A 21814-nucleotide genomic window follows, 5' to 3' on the forward strand; every position below is an offset into this window, starting at 1 on the left:
TCCGCGACAGCAGGCGGTTACTCTTAATTTGTTTATTGCTATATATATCTGTAATTAAGATTTAAAATGTCCATATTATTCATATATATGATATTGTATTGTATTATACAATATCATATTATTATATTTATATTTTGCATAATTATATTTGAATACTACTTGTGGAATTAACTAAAAGTAATAAATGATAACCAAATAGATGTGTGGGGCACTTTTTAAATGAGGGGGCATGAATTTTCTTGTAATGATCATAAAGACCACAGTTTAGTTTGTCAGTAAAGCTTCTCAACCACCAGATGGCATTATTGTATAGTTGGTCTGCAAAGTCCAGTTCAATTAAGCTAAATAAATTGAGTTGTGAGCCTTTCATTTTGGCATCCCTTACCAAAAATTCAGTATACATTCTTAAGGTAGACATGTATTCTACTCACAAAAAGTAGGAAGTCTGTACCGGCTGTCGAGAATCAGCCATTTTGTAACTTATTTAGCAGTCCTTATTGCCACAACAAGAAATCCTGGCAAGAAGAACAAAAACATGGAATTAGTTTGTGGAGAAAAAAAATACAGACGTGTCAAAAGAAACAAATAATTTAACTGGTGAAAGTTCTGGATTTGTAAAATACACCTAAAAAATTAGATGAATGTTTCTCGTGGGTTTTTTTTTTTCAGATAAAGTAGAGGAAATATATAAAATCACATTGCGATTGGAATTTCTAAAACAAATATCTGCTCAAATCTAAATATGCAAATGAGTCTACAAATAAAATAGAGTGCTTACAGAGCTTAATGAGCTGTTTCATTTCAGGCTGATTGATAGGAATCATGGCCCCAACAGTATCAGTGTCAGTGGACACTATGGAAAGAAGTAAAAACCTAACATAGAAGGACAGTGAAAGGGAAACATACAGCTTGACCAAGGAAGATGTCAAAGTGTCAGGACCAAACACTTGCAGCAATATGCTTGAATTTAGAAAATACAGAAAAATGAGAAGAAGAAAATAAACTAACTAAAATGAAAGGGCACTTTTTCCTTTACTTATTCTTAAAAAAAAAAAGCAATAAATCAAATTAGATATTTCAATTCTATTAGATATTTTAGTGACATTCTGCATAGCCAGAGTATCCAGCTGTTAAAGAAAATAGCTTTGTGTGACATATCTTCTTGTTGTTTCGTTTGTCTTCATGACATTGTTGAGTTGTACTGCCGTTACATACCAGGGGCCCAGTACATTTCCAGGGGCCCAGTACATTTCCAGGGGCCCAGACATTTCTTGTCCGAGTTTTTCCCTCTCGTAAGCCAAGGCTGAAGAGCATCCTCTACCCTGGTGTGTTTCTCCAAGGTTTTCCTTCCCCGGGGTTCCTAACATGCATGTTTTGGGGGGTGGGAGGAAGCCGGAGTACCAGGAGAGAACCCACACATACACAGGGAGAACATGCAAACTCCACACAGAAAGGCCCCAGCTGGGAATTGAACCTGGAACCCTCTTGCTGTGAGGGGACAGTGCTAACCACCACCATGTAGCCCTGTGTCATGTCATTTTTTTTACTCTGTGAAAAAACCCAACAAAAAGCTAAATGGGCATTCTCCAGGGGGTTGTTTTCACATTTTGAAATGAGCTGATACTGCATTGGACATTTGAATGTAGCTGATGTGTATAAAGTGTGGCATTAGAGTCCATCTGCAAGACTGATCAATGCCACGAATGTGACTGAAAAAAAAATCACGGCTGGAAAGCAGTGTTCCAACATTTTATAGCAGACTGAGAAAAATTGAAGTGCCCCCCTTTTCCTTTCAAATCCTCCGTAATTTTACGGCCCTTTAAGTTAATTTAAAGGGGAATTTTTATTTGGGCCCCCCACCTGTAGCATCTCTGCATTTGGGGCCAGATATTGCTATGGAATAGTATGCTGCAGTAATATTAATTAAATGTTATATAGTATAATCTAACTTTACATTTGTATTCACCCTTTTATATCCAATAATGTTCTCTGACTGTGGTACTGTTGTTAGTTATATTCAGAAAATCTTGCAAAAGAATGCTGATAAAGTCAGAAATTCCCTTGTTGGTGCTTTCACAAATTGAAAACGGGGCATTGACATATGGTGATATACAGCTAGCTAGTGTTGGTCATCATTCTTAGCTGTCAAGATGAAATGATTATTCAAGCCAACAACTCGAAATAAAATCTAAATTTGGCACTTTTTTTGCACTTAAGCAAAAGTTAGAGACTGACACTCGATGATCTCATCAACTAAAGATTTTAACTTAAGCCAGAAAGAACAAAATCCACTCCTTTAACATTAAATGGTTCAAGTGGAAAATACAGTTAGCTGCAGGTGTTGCCAGAAAATTGCTATTCTGCTTTCCTTAAATAGGTGCCGTTCACAAACGTGCCATTGAGCTGCAGATTCAGCAAACCAAAGACAGCAGGTATGATTCTGAGAGAAACCTTTCAACATTGAAAAAGATCAAGTCATTTGATCAAAGGGCTAATGCCAAGTTAGTCCAGATGAAAGATCAACATGCATATTTTATTTTCAGGAAATCATTGTTACCAAAGACTTGATTTATCTCTTTTTTTATATATTAATAAAGCTTGCTATTTGCATGTGATGCACTAGGGTTTCTTTACGTGAAATGTTGCTTTGGATGTTATCGCAGCTGCAAACCAGAACCTGTGACGTATTCTTATTAATAAACTTTTATTGCTAATATTATGCGTTAGAGCGGGTTAACTGTTGTAGTTTCAGTTGCCATTGTAGAAGATATGTCTGCAGAAGAATCTACAGAGTACTACCAACAGTCCCAGAAAGCCAAGGTCCAACAGCCCGTGTGTTCCACACTGAACACTAGTGGAACCAATTATGAGTACTTGCTGGGTTGGGCCGTACCTACAGCTACTTTGCATGTGCTGTGAGGCGCCGATGAAAAGTGAAGCAAGTACAAGCTACAAGGAATTAGATGGGGGCTAGTGGGGGTTCTCAGCTGTTCCCCGGGCTAAGCGAGTGGGAGCTAACTGCTAGCTACTGGCCATCTCGACTGGGCCGGACTGAGTGAAGGGGTACTGGCTGCTCTCTGCCCAAAATGGTCAAGAGTGAGCGAGCCAGCACAAGCTGGGCTGAGCAAGTTTGCAAAACCAGTAGGGACTCATCACCAGGCTGAGTATGAAACTATTCTCTCCTCATAGTTTATGCCAGCTTCTCGTGTATTGGTGAGCAGAAATGTGGGCGGTGCCAGATTAGCATATTCATAGTTTTCTGTTCACTGAATAAGGAACAAGTTGTAGAGTCATACCCAAGCCATTGTGAGGTCTTGAGAGGTTTGTGCATGATAAAACACATGAGTTTTTAGGGAATTCATGATATCTTTAAGGATATGTGAATAACGCCCCTCTCTCACCTCTCATATTCCTGCCAACTTTCAAAAGTCACACATATCTAAAGCTACTTTGAAATGTAGTAGCAAAATAAACTTCTACAGAAAGAGATTCGATGCTGTTTCTTCCATCATACAGCTACCAGTTAAATTCAGAGACGAACTGCTCCACCAGACTTGGATGTAAAGCATTTCTGTGGTTCCTTCTGTGGTACTTTGTGGCCCCTTGGGCTCATGCCTCTCTCAAGCAGGTTTAAGTCGGGAGGCCCATTTGTTTTTCTCCTTTTCAACTATAGTATAAAAACATTTGAGTGGTCAGAGTGATTGCCCCTTTAGTTCCGTCTCTCCAGGCGGTCCTGCAGTCTTAAACAGACCCTCGTGACTCACGCCATTCATCACAATAAGTGGAATCATATAACCAGAACACAAACAGTTAACAGTCATACTGTAGACCATTTGTGGGTTCTCACTTCAGTGACTAATGCTGACTCCACAGTGTTTTGAGGTCATACTTCTTTGCTGTGGAGATCCATTTGATCATGCGAAGGGTTTCAAGTTTTGAGTCTAGAATAAACAAGCACGTCATTCCAACCACATTAACAATGAAAACCATCTGAATTTTTGGTCACTAATAGTTGTACTCCAACGTTAAATGTCTGTTAATCAATTAAATGAGCACGCTTCTCATGGCTCAAATGCCCCTCGTTTATTATCTGTTATTTACTTATTTCTGTGAAAGAAAACAACTAAAAAAGCTTAATAAAACAAATCTTATTTTCACAATCTCAGACTTTGCTTGTGTGCTTCATTGCTAAATTAAATATTCTACTGTATGCTTTACACCATTAAAGGAAGTGGAAACTGCCGCTGTCTGCAGTAAAATGAGACTTTATAGAACCCTCCAAATGATCATCCATCTTAAACAAGTGTCTGTTAAGCTTTTACACAAAAGGCTTTTTAGCACTAAGTTATGGAATTTTTTGACTGTGCCAGTCAGGGCAAAAATTCGTCATGTTGCTTATTTTCAAAGAAAACAGCTTCACATCTTGTCTGTTGACTTGATGTTTGACACTAACTGCACTTTTGAGGGTTGATGAGTCACTCTCATGGACACCCCCCCACAGCTCATTTCTTCTAGCAAACAGCAGAAAGCTGTCCAGACGAGCCTTGTGGTAAAATACGCACACAGCGGAGCGTCGCTCTGTGACAAGGAAGGCTTTCACCTCTAAAACCTGGAGAGATCCACAGAGGACCACACTGCAGCAGCTCTCGGTGTGTTGGCCAGGAATTTGAGGTGGTGAGTGTGGTCCCCTTAACGGAGCCAAGGATGTCACCCTCACTGTTCCATGGTCTGACTGCACAGGAGTTTGTTTCTTGTGGGATAATCATGCATTTCAATATCCTGATGAGGCTGTCTTAAATGTGAGGGTTCAGTGTGTGCTGGTAAAAGTTACTGGAAGGCTTCACCAACTGCTCCAGTGGTGATGGAGCAACCCACACAGGCTGTCTGTGGGGTGGTTAGAGGTGTGAAGACATGAAGGTGGCCTGCTTGTTCTTAACCTTCTCTGGATAGGAAAATCAAATTAATGTGCCTGTCACAATTTTTTGACTGGAAAAAAGGAGCAGGATATCCAACTCTATATGGATAGAAAAATAGGTTTGGTTTAAAAAACAGTTGTATGCAAATGGTTGTTATTCACAGTTCTTGGAAGACTGTTTAAGCCTCTTAGCTGTGTGTTAAAGAGTGTGTTTGTAGTGTGTTGGGGCCCAGACTGCGGAGAAAAGATGGATGCAACCACACGGAAGCCTCAACTTTAGATGTACATGATGTTGCAAGATGTTGAATCTGGGTGTTGGATCTTGATTCTGGATCTGACTGAGAACCCACAGGCTGTGTGTGCACATCAAGGGAAGCCATCCCTCAAACACAGGCAGCTCTGTCCTTTAGAATGCTCTATTGTCTCCTGTGAATGGAACCATCGTTTTAAAATGAAAAAGCAAAATATAAAAGGAAGATTTGAAACTAGCAACTGAAACCACGGAATGTCTTGGGAAAAATGTTTTTTCTTTTGGAAAAATTAAGTGATACTTCAGATCAGGTCATAGTAGTAGACCTTTATACTATGTCAACTTTTTTGAAGCCACTGGTGCTTCCCCCTGCTGGCCATTAGAGTACAAAGAATGCAGGTTTGATGTATGCAGGAGTTGTCTAAATTTACTGTCCAACTTTAAAGACTGTTTATATTTGAGTTTAAGTACATTTTTGTATACTTTATATTTATATTGGATACATACTTGGACAACAAAGTTAATAAAGAATTTGTCAAACACCGACAAAACATCACCTATTGATTTGAGCCCGTCAACAAAATGCTTTTTTTGTTCTTATTTTGTTCATGTAAACAAGAGAAGAGCAGCATATAGGAATGCAGTCTCATGGATTTTATCAAACTGAAGGATCATCAGCCTCAGCAGGTGAAGAAGTTAATCATTTGAGATGCAAGTGTTCGGTGGTGGAGTCACACACAACTGTCAAAAGGAAGACCTGAGTTTATGTCCTTTCCTTTGACTTCCACATTCACTTTTGTTTATATGTATATATGTTTATGCATTTAGCAGACACTTTTATACAAAGCGACTTACAGATAGGATAAGGGGGGTCTTGCCTAAGGACCCCTACTGGAAATAGTACCTTTCATGGAGGGGATTTGAACCCAGATCTCCCACATGAAAGGTGGCAATCATAACACTACACTATCCAGTCCTCAAACGTTTGTATGAAACTTCACTTTGTTTTCAGCCATTGTTTGGTTACATTTCAGCCTTGAACACTGTGAAGTACTTATGAGCCACCAATGTCTTACCTGCCATTGACAGCAGTCAGAGAGCTTGAAGTTTAGAGAATCTGGGATGAATTCTGATTGGGAGCTACACTAACAGCTACTCAATATTCACCATCTAAAACAACTTAATCTTTTTTTAAAATTCCCCACAATCTGAGCAAACACTATGAAAATTTTATGAATATTACACCAAATCTTTTGCGTCAGACAGTAGTTTATTTTGTCACTATAATCTCAACCGAAGAACATCTTTGTTTCTATGCTTCGGTGGTGCCCAACATATCTTACCGCCGATCAGTTGTGAAGGACAATTCTGAATGTGTAATCCCCAAATGCTGACTTCTAGGTCATAAAAAACACTGAAACTCGTGTAAAAAATCTTTTAAATCATTGCAAATGTAATGCCTGGCAGTAAGTTATAAAACAAGTCTGAGCCTAATGGATTCATGGATGATCAGCAAGGCACCAGATTATTCCTCATGAGGGATAAAATGGGTGCATCACCCAAAACAAATTGTTCTTTTAAGTACAAATTCAACCCAAGTGAACACTTGTGATCTAGTCTTCCAGTTTTTGTGCGTTTTTGAATTTCCACACAAAGTGGTGTCAGTTGTCTAATCTAACCTATTTAAGTCTTCATCAGCACATACAGACGGACTCTGTTACCAAAAGGTTTTTCTCTCATTAAAAAAAATTTAAGGTGAAACTATTAACTGCTGAACAGACAAAAGTGACAAAGAGTAATGCACTGTAGTCCAGTGAGACTTGAACAAATGGCTTGCCCTTATTCAGTCAAAACTCAAATCTTTGTGATGTATTCAGCTGTCCCCTCATGTCTTCAAAGGTTTCCTCAAGGACACAAAGGTATGAAGACACCTCTTGTTGGTGTAAAATGCAAATTAAGCACAAAACTTCAGTGGGAAACTTTCTATCGCTATTAAGACTACGGCATTACAACTAACAGCCACACACAGTAAGATACTTGTGTAATCCTCAACACACTCAAACAAATCATGTTTTAACATTACAAGTGAGAGCTCCTCTGAAAGCACTTGATTCAGTGTGTCCCATGACGTACCCTCAAATGTTCTCCATTTAGCCACTGTTGTAATATTGTTGTGTTGAACATTGTGGGTCATTGGTTTACACTTTTATTGCTGCTTATTTATAGGATGACAACACAGTTTTTATTACATTCTGCCTTTTCGCATATCCATAAACATGTGTCTGTGTCCGACTGGGTTTGACCAGTATCCTTGTTTTGTGTTTTGTTGCTTCATAAAATCTTTATAAAGAGATGGGTGTGAGTCCCATAGTGCTCAATAAAAGAGGGGGAAAAAAGCACAACATGCAAGTCTACCTTCAGGTCAGACACCGAAGGCTGCGGTCTTTCATGTTTGCTACGGACGCAGATTGGTTGTTCAAAGCAAACCCACCAGTTTAAATATCTCCTGCTTTCTGAGACGGTTTCCCTTAAAGGATTTCCATCCATAGCATTGATTACAGGGTGAGGGAACCCATGGCTTTTTTCATTGAAAGATATTTTTTACAAAAACATACAGCTCAAGTACTTTCTCTGTGTGGAAAGAACGTAGATTATTCTGTGTTTGAGGGCAAGATTGGGGGTGCGGGTTAGCGTGGAAAAATAACTTGGAAATTTGGACTGATTCCATCCCAGTACATCCCCTCCACCCCTTCCTCCTCTCCCCTCTCTTTTTCTTTCTCCATCCTGTCTGGTTTTCAGAAATGTGCTTCTCGTTGTCTGTCCCAGTGCTTAAAACGCCCGGCTCTTGGTCGGCATATTTGGCGTGCTCGAAAACCACTCAAAGCTTCTTTTCCTCCCGACAATGCTTGTATTTCCCAGAATCATGCTGAACTTTAATCAAAGCCCAAATGAGAAAAACAGATAAGGCTAATTTCCATATGTGTTAACACACTTTGAGAACGATTGTCCTATTTACAGTGGAGGAACTGGTCCTTTTTTCTGTAGTATCGTTGCCTGTTCCCTCAGGACACCTGGCCCATTTCACTGTTATGATAACTTAATTATACACATAAATTATCTGCACTTCAACAAAGTATTATAACATGCAGTATAAAGGTCATTTTAAGTGTAGGGATTTAGAATAAAACCACCACTGTTTTTGAGCAATCAAGTGTAACAACTGTGCTCCTTCAAATCTGAAAGTGTATACAGAGTGTACTACATGCAGTCATGTGAAAAAGTAAGTACGCTTGTTTTAATTCCATGGTTTTATATATCAAAACATAATTTCAAGGTAAATATAACCTTAGATAAACAAAAAGAGATTCCACACTGTCATTATTCATTTATTAAATCTAAGCCAAAATGCAGAAGCAGTGTGTGAAAAACAAAGTCCATCCTTTGTACTTCCATGGGAGTTAAGAGGATAAGCAGCAGCCAGGTGCTGCTAATCAAATACACTTGATCGTCATCAAAGTGAGCACCTCTATAAAAGCAGAAGTTTTGTCAGTTTGCTGGTCTGGAGGAACACAATACCAAGGAGGAAAGACATCAATAATGATCTTAGAGAAGCAAGAGTTATAAGGGCATTTACAAACTATTTAGAGTCCATCATTCTACAGAGAGAAAGATTATTCACAAGTGGAAAAACATTTAAGACAGTTGCCAATCTTCCTAGCAGTGACTGTCCCAGCAAGTTCACCCCAAGGTCAGACTGTGCAATGATCAGAGAAACTACAAAAAACCCAAGAGCTACATCTCAAACTCTCCAGGCCTCAGTTAGCATGTTAAATGTTAAAATTCATGACAGTACAGTTAGAAAAAAACTGAACTAGTATGGCTTGTTTGGAAGGGTTACAGGAGAAAGTCTCTTCTCTCTAAAAGAACATGGCAGCACAGCTTAGGTTTGTAAAGTTACATCTGAACAAACCACAAGACTTCTGGAACAATGTCCTTTGGACAGAGCAGACCAAAGTGGAGATGTTTGGTCATAATGCACAGCAGCAAGTTTGGAGAAAACCAAACACAGCATATCAGCACAAACACCTCATACCAACTGTCAAGCACGGTGGAGGAGGGCTGATGACCTGGGCTTGTTCTGCAGCCACAGGACCTGGACACCTTTCAGTCATTGAGTCCACCATGAACTCTTCTGTGTACCAAAGTATTCTAGAGTCAAATGTGAGGCCATCTGTCTGACAGATAAAGCTTGGCTGAAACTGGGTCATCAACAGGACAATGATCCCAAACACAGCAGCAAATCTACAACAGAATGTCTGAAAAAGAAAAGAATCAAGATATTACAATGGTTCAGTCAAAGTCCAGAACTAAAATGCTTTAGTGTGACCTTAAGAAAGCTGTGCATAAAATAGTCCACAGACCTCAATGAACTGGAGCAGTGTTGTGATGAAGAATGGGCCAAAATTCCTCCGCAACAATGTGAGAGAGTGATAACATACATTGTTGCTGCTAAAGGTGGTTCTACAAGCTGCTGGGTGTACATAGTTTTCCGCATACTGCTTCTGTGTCTTGGTTTGATTTCTGATAAGTAAATAATGACATGATGTAATATGTCACATGTTTTTGTTCATCTGAGGCTGTAAATTACCTCAATTATTTTTATTTTTTAAATTTCTTATTCTTATATCTAGATATGCAAAACCTTAGCATTCCAAGAGGGTTTATTTGACTTTCATGACTGTAGTTACATGACTAAATGTATTTACTACCTCCATACACTTCAAATCAAATACCAGACATTTATCTTGGTGAGGTAGGAAAAGCCACGTATGGCTCCTGTGATGCTAGTGACAGTGAAGTTATAAAAGCACGTAGCACCTCCTGGTTGTTAAGTAATGTAGTATTGAGAGCACACAGTCGGTCTTCAACAGAAAGATATATCACCTGCAAAATGCTGGCAGTTGTTCTTTGTTTCCTTTTACCATTATACATATATGGTGGAGCTCTGTATTTCAAGAAGTCATATGCCCTTATTCTTTTATATACATCTGTTGTGATTAAAAGAAAAAAAAGTTTGTGTCTGTTGCTGGTGGTAATTTCAGCTCACTATTTGATGGGTCACTTCCATCGCTGCAGTTCTTTCATCTAACATCAACCACTTACTGTTGACATATAAGGTAACAATTTAAAGTGAGTCTTAAATATGCCATGGCCACCACAGCTGCCCCTTGACCAGTCTGAGTAACTCTGTCGTCTCAGTCTATGGGCCTGATCATCATGCGGACAGACTTCATGGAGTAAAAGCCTCCACCGTAGTCGGCCCAGAAGATGCCATCTTGGAATTTGCTGCGGTAGACTCCTCCGGTGTACCAGACACCGTTAAGATTGGCTTGGCCGCAAGCGTTGTACCACCAGCCCCCTTTATGGAAATGGGCACAGTTACCTGTTGTTGGGAAAAATGAGGATCATTAGCTCGTGTGAGCAAATGTGTTTTTTATGGAAACAGTATTTCTCTTAGACTATAAGAGCATATTGAGAGTTTTTTTCTCCGGAAAAACTTGTTTCCAGCCACTGTGCCTGCATTTGTTGGTGGCACGGTAAGCGGTGTTCACAGGCAGCGATTCTGGAAGTGTTTCTGAATCCATGCAGTGATTTTCATAACAGAACAACGCCTGTTTTTAATGAAGTGAATGAATTAATCTAATTAACGGCAACACTTTTTCAAGTTGTGTCTTTTTTAGTACCGCTTACTTTTCCAGTCATCTTTTTGAGATGTGTTGCTGCTATGAAATTCAAGATGAGCTGTTACTTTTCAGACATAGTAGAATGTCTCACTTTTAATCATTTGATTAGTTTTATTTGGTAATCTGTAAAATTCTGCACTTTTTCATATTTGTAATCAAAAGTTTGACCCTAGAAACAACAATGGCAGTTTTGTTGCTCAAAGTCAGGCAGTTTTGATTGTTTCCAAAACAATCGCATTCATTTTGAAAGAAGTCATAATCTGCGTATTTACAGAAAGCTTTCCAAAGCGCAATCTATTTTCCAGCTTGCGACTCTCAACATCCTCACAGTAATAAATGAAAAGTTGCAGAGGTCATGCATGCAAGTGAGTGATCGCTATTTATTTGCTAAAGGAAGTGAAGGCATTGCTGAAGGCTTTGTGGGATTCCAGCGTACAAGAGCCTACCCAGCTGGGACTTTGCATCACACAGCATTCTGGGTCTGTTTGAATCCACAAGCCTGAGAAAATGCAAAAGTGAACTGCAACGTTACAGAGTAAACTCTGTTTGCAACAAAGTTGGGTTACTGTGTTAAATATGTATATATATTTTTTTATATAACAAGTGAATGGAATGATTTGCAAATTGTGTGGAATTTTGTTTTGAGTTTTGATGTCAGCAGAATTTTAAGTAGTTTTTGTGGATGCAGTGACTAACTGTGTTTACTGACACACTGTGGTTTTCAGAAACGTTCCTACAATGATTTCCAGCACATGTTGGGTCATTTTCCAACGTGCTGCTGCTTGCTTACCAAAGATCATAGCAATTTAAAGAGACAGCTATTTTCTTGCATAATATTATGGAATATAAGATCATGTGGGAAAAAAAAGAGTACACCCTTTACTTCCCTTTTTTCAATTTCCTTTTGAAGAGGGATATACTTCTTTCCTACAGGAATATACATAATCTATTCACCAAATTGTGTGCATTTCTATGTTGAGAAACATTGTTTCTACACTGATGAACTATTTTCCTACAGGGTCTTTCAAAGAGTGGCGAACCCTCCCCATCTTTACTTCTGAAATATATAGGCCACCGCGGTCCACATTATTCGCTTTTGACCTCTTGCGGAGACTCTCGACATGCTGTAAACCACCCACTCTGTCGCATTTCCAGCCGGGAGAGCACATCTCCAGCAGAAAGGATCCTGCTGCAATGTGTTCGTGTGAACAATAACCATGGAAAAACATTCTCCCGAACATCTCTGGTGCTCGTTTGTGAAAATGGCTTCAGTCTCACCGGGATGCTTTTTTATACTTTCTTTTACAAGGAGGTTTATACGTTACACAACATTTCCTGTTTTTCTTGCTGCATTACGAGCTTTTTACCCCCTAAAATGTGTTTTTGGCATCAAATATTAAAAGAGTAAAAATCACTCAGTGTCCTTATTTTTAGGGGACAGTGTAGTTGAATGTGATAACAATAGCATGATACTGTAGAATCACTTAGATTGCAGCTTTGAATCATTCACAATAGTAAAACAGAAGGTCTATACATCGATATAATCTGATTCACTTTAAAGAAAGCACCCCAGCTCCATCTACCTGAGAAAGCATCTTTGTCTCGATCCAGAGTGGTGAACTGTTTGCCATTGTGGCTGCTGAGGGAATCCCCGGCATTGCCCTGGTATGTGCCCAGCCGCAAGCGGTAGCCCTCACTTTCTGGCTCCAGGTGAAAGCTGCTGTACTGAGCGTACACCTTCTTGTCCATCCAGTCCTCCATCTCCACCAGCAGCTTATAGTCGCCCTGCCTCCCTAAGTTGTAGATGCCTTCCAGGCCGAGCCAGTATTCCCCATCTATGTTGCCAAAGCCGCTCTGGATCAAAGGAAAATTAAAGGGAAGGTTACAAAGAGATTACAGAAAATAATGGGCTGAGGAGTTTAGAAACATGAGCATTATTTAGGAACCTGAAACCTCCTGTGGAAGCAGCTGCGGGATTGCTAGTAGAGAAAATGAGAAATTTCTCCTTGATGATGTTTTTATCATTGTTCTGTAATTCATGAAAACTTCAAAAGAAAAAGGAAAGCACTTTGGTAAACGAATGCCACCTTGTCTAAATTAAATTCAAGCGAAAGCTATGTTGTCAAGTTTATGCTGGAAAAAAAGCACCTCTCCTCAGAATGCTATTCCCCAAACCCTACAGATTTCTTGAATTATGGCAAATGGTGAAACTTGGGCACTTGTGTTGAATAACCATGAGCCATCAATGCCTGGGCACAAGCCTAAAGAACACTTCACTTGGCAGAAGAGGTTGAGGTCTGTAATTATGGATTAGTTGAGTGAGCCAACAGATGATAAATGATGTCGGGTTTTAGTTTGGGGACTCTGCTGTGGTTCTATGTGTGTGCATGTGTGTGCGTCTCAGCACAGAGACATCAGTGTGGAAGAGAGCGATTTAGCTCCCAGTTAGACATGTACAAGGCTGGCCGGACTGACTGGAACACTGGATTGCAGCAGCTGCCTGCTGTGATATTCTCCAACTCATTCTCACAGGGCTTTGATGATGGAGCTCTCTATGGTGTGGTGCAAGCCAGCCAGCCATCCGTCTAAGAAAGCACCATAGTAGAAGTGGCTGTGGAAAGAAATGCTTGCAGATCGAGTTGTGCAGCATACCTTCTTAGTGGGGCATCTAAAGTTTCATAATGGAAATAAAAAAAAAAAATTACCTTGCTTGAATATGACTGCTGACAGGGCGCTATATTTTACAGTAAGTGAAAACACAAGGATTCGGCCTCAGGAAATTATCTCAAACAACCCAGATGGTCCCCAAGGTGGGTCATATAACAACACCATTGTTGTCTCTGAATGAGCTAAGAATTAAAAAGCTGGCCCAAGAAAGAAGAGAGAAAAAAGACAGACCGGCTAGAGGAAGTGCCATTGTCATCACCTTGTAGTTTTCCCAGTTCCTAAAGAAGTTAACTGATCCATCTCTTCTGCGCTGGATAACGGTCCAACCCCCATTGTCTATGTCCTGTTCACACCAGACCTGCAATGGCCTCTCTGCTTCGCCTGGTCTGATAAGATACATCCCGCTGGTGCTGTGACCGGCCTCCTGAGCCTCCAGACAGTCTCTGAATGGGCCTGAAGGAAAGCACAATAAGAATGTGCAGTGAAAGACATAGTCCAGCTGCTTAACAGAGAGCAGGCTAACAGTAGACTCTGGTGATACTGTAAGATTATCAGAATGTAATTTTGGAAAAACTTTAAAGAGGCACACAGTAACAGCAATGCTGAGAAAAAGAAGTTTTGAAATCTGAAATCTATTTAACTTGATTGGAAATTTAAGAAAATCCAAGCTAGGCTAATTAGATTTCAGCAAAACTAGTTTACATGTAATTTTTTTTTAATCTTATGATACCATGAAAGAACAAATACACTAGGCTTGAATTAAACAGTCGAGCATCAAAACTGATTTTCCATAGCATAAATTATTTTCCATAGCAAGTTAATTAGCTTTTACTCAGATTATCAGTGATTGTCTTCCAGCTTGCCTGATGTAACTAGGGTGCAGTCAGTCACCCTGGTCTCATGGAAAAAAGTGAAAGAGTCAAAACATAAAACTATGACATAAAACTATGACAATCATTTTTATATTATTTACAGTGGTCGTTTTAATGCAAGCGTGCCTTTAACTGTGCCTTTTTAAACCTTAATCATGCAGGCTATGTTTTAATGCCTAACCTTAACCAAGTTGCTTTTACTTCATAAAATTCCATTGGAACAACTGAATGCAAAAATGACATTTCAGAGGAAAATTTCCTTAAAACAAACAGTGTGATCTGTCATTACATGACCAGCTCACAAATTGTGGGGATGCTGTGTTCCTGTTTGTATTCATTTTCATACTCATGTAGCATTAAAAAAACGTACAAAATCAATCAAAACATACAAAATCATGCCTATGCCAAATCAGAGGCTGAAGTTCTTTTATTTTCTATACCTGCCGGCTGCTGGAGGTTGGAGCCTATCAAGGAGGAGAAGTGGGTGCACACTGGATGGGTCACTAGTCCATCACAGAGCCAATTACAAAGCAGACAGTTCTCACCAAAGCACTGCTGGGCAGTCAAGTAGATGATGTTTTTGTAGTTTTCAGGTTTAGCCTCAAGACTGGGTTGCGCCACTGAAGTTACATGTTGTCCAACTGTTTTGTAGTTGGATGTGTATTTTCAAAAACTCTTTCAACAGCATGAAATAGACACATTCTGGATTCCGACCAAAGATACCTATGTGTGAGTATAAAAAAAGCTACTGTATGTGTGAATAGGTTAATTGTGGCTTGTACCGTAAAGTGCATTTGGGTGGTCAACAAGACTAGAAAAGTCATATATAAGTGAAGCCCATTTACCATTTAGATGTATCTGCTGTAGATCTACAACGTTACACTTGTTTAGCATTTACTCTGAGAACAGGCCTGTTATGTCCCTTTAACAAGAAATTACTTTCCCTCATTTTAGGTCAAATAACCAAAACAGATGCGTTGTTATCAATGTTGGCCTTTTTTCATGGTAGTTTTACACTTTCACACTTTCAAGATTTCTTTAACAGGCCATGCAGCAGTAAGTTTATTTAAAGGGTGAGTTAACTGTTTCCCTGCTAATTATAGAATAACGCTAATACGAGTAACAGTAATAATAGTCTGGACTCTTAAAAACAGAGCTACCTCTACTTTGGTACCTCATTCCAGCCTTGTCTACATCGCACGCCATGGAAAAGTCTTGCAAAGGATCATTTTCATACATAGCTGCATTGAAATCCTTTATACTTTATTTTTCTTGAGCAATGGTAATTTAAATGCGTCAGGAAATTCTGCCAATGAGCAACATCAAGCAGATCAGGTCTTACTTTGCTTTCCTTTAAGTACCCTGGCTTGGTTCACACGTTACAACATTTCTATTTCCATCCAGGTTTGTGTTCTTTCTCCTGAGCCTGGAGCGGAGTAACAGCTGATTTAGCAAATCTTTAACCTTTGAAATGAGGTCTGTGGCCCATTTGCAGCTGTTCGGTTTTATTATTTTGTTGTGGTTGGCAGTCATGACTGCTCTACATTTTACTGTGATATTTTACTGTGACTGTTTTTGTTTAGTTACTTTTGTGACATGGTCAAAGAATAACTGAATGGAAATTAATTAGCAGAATGAATGGATCACTATCAAACTAATTCCCTCATACACTCACCTTCTGTGCTGAAGTTTCTCTCAGATTTCTGAACTTCTAGGGTGCCTCTTGTGGGTGGGGGCCCGGAGCGAGAGCCTCTTTCTCGGGCAAATCCTCTGGTGTTGTCCGTCTGGATCTCATTGGTAAAACGTGGCACATTGACTGGAATGTTCTCAGGCACCACCTGCACAAGTGGAGGTCCCAGGGGTGGTTGCTCATTACTACGACTGTATACCTGCATACAACGCTCCTCCAGTGCTCCAATCAGCACTGACTGATTGTTCACTATTGCAGACAGGGATGCATATTTGGTCTCCAGTTCCCTGTACCTTGAGGCTAGGCGCAGTGACTCAGAGGTGGCATTAAGGATGCGTGTCTCCAACTGAGCCAACTCCAGTGAATTATCCCTCTTCCTTATGATCTCATGCAACAGCTGCATGTAAAGCTGGGTCACTCTGGAGTTCATGTTTCTGCTCTCTTTCCTCAGCAACTTCATCTCATTGACCAAGTTGCCATCCACGTCCACCACCAACTTCAAAGTTTCCATCTCCCGGCGCTGTTTTGACAGAAGGTCACGCACCGAGGCCACATCCAGGCGCGTCACGCGGTCCTTGTCAGTTGAATAGCCTCGGGCGGCACAGATGGGGCCTGTGATCTTTTGCTCAGGGACCAGGAAGGTATAGGAGCACTTCTTGCTTTCTTCGTTGGCCTCTGGAGCCCTTCTTATCCGGGAGAGGATGGGGTTCTTCGTGAAGGCTTGACTGTTGCTCCAGAGAGACAGACCAAATAGAAAAAAAAGGCTCCACATATCAGGTCTCATGATTCCGCCTCTTACTATCACCAAGCAAGCTAGAGATCTATGAGAGGGCAGAGCACAAAGAAGGATAAGTTGCGCATTATTCTATATTTTCCAATAAAAATGCCAACATCAACAAAGAATTAGTCTGTCTCCAATTCTTTGCAGACTCCCTCCCCTCTATACTGATTCATACTGAAGATATGCATATTTGAAAAGGCTTGCAAATATATAGTTTTACTTCCAGCCTTGCTTAAAAAAATAAGCCAGTTAGTAGTAGTGTTCTGTTGGTCTGTGGGTCAGTTGAAAAATCTAAATAACTTAATGAATTGCAATGCAATCAGGTCAAAAATTCACTTTGCCAAAGAATGTACTTGATCACACCACCTCTTCAGTAAGCTCAAAAAAGTGACATTTCCAGCTGCCAACATTCACAGTCACTGTCCCCTTATTGATGAAGCCGTTAATGTTTTGAATCCCTTGTCTGAAAAGTTCTGATGACTCAGTGCTATCTAAACAATTTTTCCCAACCACTATTTGCCAGTAGTGACAATAGTAGGTAAACACAGGCATTACTAATGACAATATTCTGTTGTATTTAGTTTCTGAGCCCTCGTTAATGTCAGTGTAGCCTTGCACTTGTTTACCAACTATTCGTGGCAAAATGGCCATTGAGAAAAATGTCTATCTTCACATTAGCTTTAGCAATGCATTGTATTTTGTGCTAACTAAATCATGATAGTTAGCGTGCTAACTGTAGCATCTATTTCATATCTGTATGTTACTGAAACTTGCTCCTATACTCATGTTAACATTTGGCACTGTAGCTGTAACTGTAGCTAACAGTAACTTCACAGAGATACAGTGGCTACACAATCATGGGGCTAACAGGAGCACTCCAACTCATATTAGTGCTCATGTACTTTTAGTCAGATTTTGCAACTCAGACGTCATAGTAGGGTCAGATTATGGATATTTTTACCTTTCGATTTAATTTGCTGAGAATATGAAAATAAAACTAGTACTTATTCTTTAAATAAACAAGTATTTTAAAAAGAAGCTACAGCTGGATGATGAATCAAAAGCCAAAGCTGAACCTTGACTCCAGGTGGATTTGTTAAGTTATGAAGGTCAGTTTTGGTGATATTGCGTTTCCTTCATTTATGTCCGTATGGTGAAGAGTCATTGCAAATTAAAACAAAGTTGTTTTAAAGTCATCCAAAAATTAAACGCATTTTATCCTGATGGGTTAAACAGCTATGCAAGATTAGGGCCAACATTATTAAAACCAGGAAAATTGTTTTGAGTGGTGCTCCATAATGAGTTCATGAGACTTGGACAATCAATACCAAGGTGCATTAAAGCTGAGGTAAAATCTAGCGCTTTACGAAGACTCACTGTGTTGGCTTTCCCTTTAATTTGTCACCCGTCTTGTTGCACTATTTGTTCAGTTTCAACAAAGACGCAATACTAGAAAAATACACATTTTCACAGATGTTTTCTTTTCCCCTCTAATGTGATTTAATCCACTTAAACTACTGTGTCTGTAAAAGTCAGTCAGAGAACACTGAATGGTTTAGCACAATAGGAAAGAGCTGCTTGTGAAGACAAAACTCAAGAGTTTTGCTTAATTATGAAGCAAGTGAGCATTTTAATGTACAGTGAAAAGAAGCAGACCTCGACACATGCACAGCTTGTTTCACATGACACATACTGCAGACAGCCTTGGCAAGAGCTGCCTTCTGCTACAATTTGCGGTGGAATAACAGTTCTTCCACCCAACTGCTGCGAATGCGTTATTTCAACTCGTATTTTCAATACATTCTATGATGGGTTGTTTTTCATTATGGCCCTGGCCACATTTGTCTCAGATGTCCCAGTGTGAGCAAGTGTTGAGTTCTGTTTTTAATATTTTTGTAGCTCCCACAGTTTAGACGTTCCAGACAAAGTCAAATATTTCACAGATAATTCAGTTGATGTGGCATTAAATGACACTGAATACATTATCCGATGGGTTTTCAGCTGTAGTTTTTGATGGACTCAAGGGGCGTTGAAATATGTATTTCAGTAAACAAAATAGTAAAAGCCATCAAGTGATTAAAACTGGGCCTTGCTGACTCATTTGGATTTATGGAGTTTCTTCCAGGGTGGTACACAAAGAATAACAAAAAGATAAAGATGACATGTCGGGAATGTTGTCTCTTTAGCTACAAAGCAGCTGCACCACATGGCACGTTTGCAGCAATATCAATGTACACCATCATCAAAGGAAAATATGCAAAAATTTCCAAAGACAGTTATACAATCACCACATTACCAATTAATGGTTAAAAGAAATATTTTACTTGTCAGTGTGTAATATCTTGAAGGCAGATGGAATGAATTGGTTCTTATACTGGTTCGTCTTGCAGATTGCCATCCTAAATCTCCGGCCTGATGGCAACACATCAAATTTTGAATTAGGAACATGTGTTGTATCGCTCAAAATGTTCTGTGCCTCCCAAAGCACACATTTGTTAGAAAAAGACAGAAGAAAGTGGTGGATTTAAATCTGGTGATGAATGAGAGAAATTGATGTGCCCAAAGAGCATCACGGATCCCTGATTTATGAGTAATGTTTTCTGGAGTCTATTTTTGGAAAGGAAGCTTGTGTTTTGATTCTATTGGTTTTGACAGCACAACGAATGAAGCAGGGAAGGGTACATGCAAAATGAAAAATCCCTCTCTCTACTCAGCAGCATGGCCCTGGAAGTGGAGGTAGTGTGGTGAGCCAGCCTCAGGCTGGTTTTGGCAGTCGAGCCAAATCCAACCAGGAGGCAGCGTGGTGGATGTGACCAAGGAGGTTAAGCAGTCTTCGTCTAACACTTCTGACAGGCACATGGTGTGACCCACTTCACACTGATGCTCTTTGAAACAAAATCCTGGGAGGATTTCACCAGAATGCCAAAATTATTTTCAAGACCGAGACAGCTGGAGCTTTAAATCATTTCTGTGGTCTCATCTTGACGTTTAGACGGACCGAAGAGCTCTGTCCACAGTTAATGGAACATATCCCAGATGATTACTTAAACTCAAACTGCTCGAGTCACAGAATATAACCCCTGTATCATTTATCTCAGAAAAAAAACGTGCTTACCTCAACGGAATTTTTTTGTGTTTTTGTGAAGTTCTGTGATTGATGGAAAGCATCTGAGCCTACATGAGTTTCCAATAACCATGTTGTTCAACAACACAACTCTGTATTGAAGCTGCAGTTTGATTTAATCATGAATCATAAACTGTATGAGAGCAAAGGAAAAGGTACTTAGACGAATAGAGGCCATGTGTCAAAGCTCAGAAACACCTCGGCACTGTCAGTCAGTTATTATTAGCCACAAAGTTCTTTTCCCCATCTTTCTGAAATCACAGGTCATCCCTTTTCAGTAGTTCAGTCTCAACAACTGGCACGACTGCACGACTCCAACCCCACAATATGAATCTCACAGGCCTTGACAGGAGTGACAGTGTTTACATAGAGGCTCCTCAGCCGGGGCTGTAAATCTCATTTGCAGTTATTACCACCAGGTTTCTCTCTGTCATTCGCACCACGCCAGTCTTCATCGAGTCCACAAAAGAGACGTCAATTTCTGAGGACTTATTAAAAGCTAATCTTCTCCTCGCTTTTCCTTGCTCAGAGATGACCAGCAGCCACTTTCATATTAATTTAGTGCTTATGACCAGACAGGTCAAACTTTGTAGCGGCTGGTTTTCCACGCCCACACTGCCAATCGGCCCACTGATTTAAAGTTATTCCTTTTGGAATTATTCCTACCAGTACCCCCTTTTTGAAATATTCCATTTTATCATAAAAGCCTCAGAAAGCTATTCACTAAGAAATATGTACACTTCCCATAATTTCTTAATTTTTCCAATACAGAATTAATACAAATGAGTAAATTAGAAAGCCCCCTATTTCCAGTCTAACTTTGTAGTGGCTTTTGCTTCGGGCCCATAGACTTTTAGCACTGTGCCGATTAGCCTTCGAGTTTCTCTGTAGATGCCACTGATTGGGTCCGTCTGCCGAGGAGGCAACATGATACACAAGCATGGAAAATATGGTCAAAATGTTTTCATAAGACATAACACACATTAGAAAATTCCGCACATCTCTACAGCTCACCCTCCTTTTGGAAGATTTTGGTTGAGAACTTACCGTGTGGACAAACAACAAATATACAATCATGTCAACAATAGTGGAGGAAGTAATCATGTATAATAAGTAATCATATAAAAGTGGCCACCAGTGCACTTCAGTTCAACAGATAGAAAAATAAATAAAGCAGAAATCTCACCTGTGTCAGTGAGTTCAGTCAGTGATCCAAGTGTCTCAATATTGTTTCCACTGCAGGTTCATGCCCTCCATTCTCGTCCCCTTACTCTCAGTCTTGCTCTGTCTTTGCTCTCATTGAGAGTGAAGGCCTGCACTCAAAGTTATGGCACCAGCAAAGGCAGTCCAGGGGCAGTCCAGGGGTAGAGAACAGTGGAGGGTGGTCCGTGCACAGAGAGAGAGAGAAGGAGGGAGGCTGATGGAGTGATTTTCCCTGGAGCTGGAGCAGAGTCCAGGCTTGGCCCTGCCTTCCTCCTGTGATGTCATGTAAAGTTTAGAAGGAGAAGATGGAAGTGTTCACCACTAATGAAAAAGTAATGGATCCAGCTGGCTGGGAGGCACTGATACTCCAAATAAGTCTGGCTGTCAGCTTTTAATTCTCACAAGGTCTTGTTTACAATGTTAGTTTTTTCTCCCACTCGTGCTATATGTCTTTTAGGTTATGTGAGAGACAGGATATGTCCCTCTCTCACACACACACACACGCACACACACACTCCTCTGTCAGCTTCATTTATATAACTATGTATGACCATTTCTCACTTACTCC

At 40.0% G+C, this 21814-nt stretch overlaps 1 protein-coding gene across 1 annotated transcript; it reads right to left on the minus strand.

Annotated features, from left to right (window-relative positions):
* Positions 1-8440: 8440 nt before the first annotated feature.
* Positions 8441-21458, minus strand: angptl1b (angiopoietin-like 1b). Its single transcript, XM_072364304.1, has 5 exons — positions 21230-21458; positions 16124-16959; positions 13836-14029; positions 12493-12763; positions 8441-10608 (listed from the first exon to the last, which is right to left on the minus strand). The coding sequence occupies exons 2-5, from the start codon at positions 16920-16922 to the stop codon at positions 10421-10423; spliced, it is 1452 nt and encodes a 483-aa protein (XP_072220405.1). The 5' UTR covers positions 16923-16959; positions 21230-21458; the 3' UTR covers positions 8441-10420.
* Between the last annotated feature and the right edge of the window lie 356 nt (positions 21459-21814).

This window comes from Leuresthes tenuis, unplaced genomic scaffold (genome assembly GCF_036924035.1).
Source record: "Leuresthes tenuis unplaced genomic scaffold, fLeuTen1.0.hap1 SCAF_14, whole genome shotgun sequence".
Taxonomy (NCBI): Eukaryota; Metazoa; Chordata; class Actinopteri; order Atheriniformes; family Atherinopsidae; genus Leuresthes; species Leuresthes tenuis.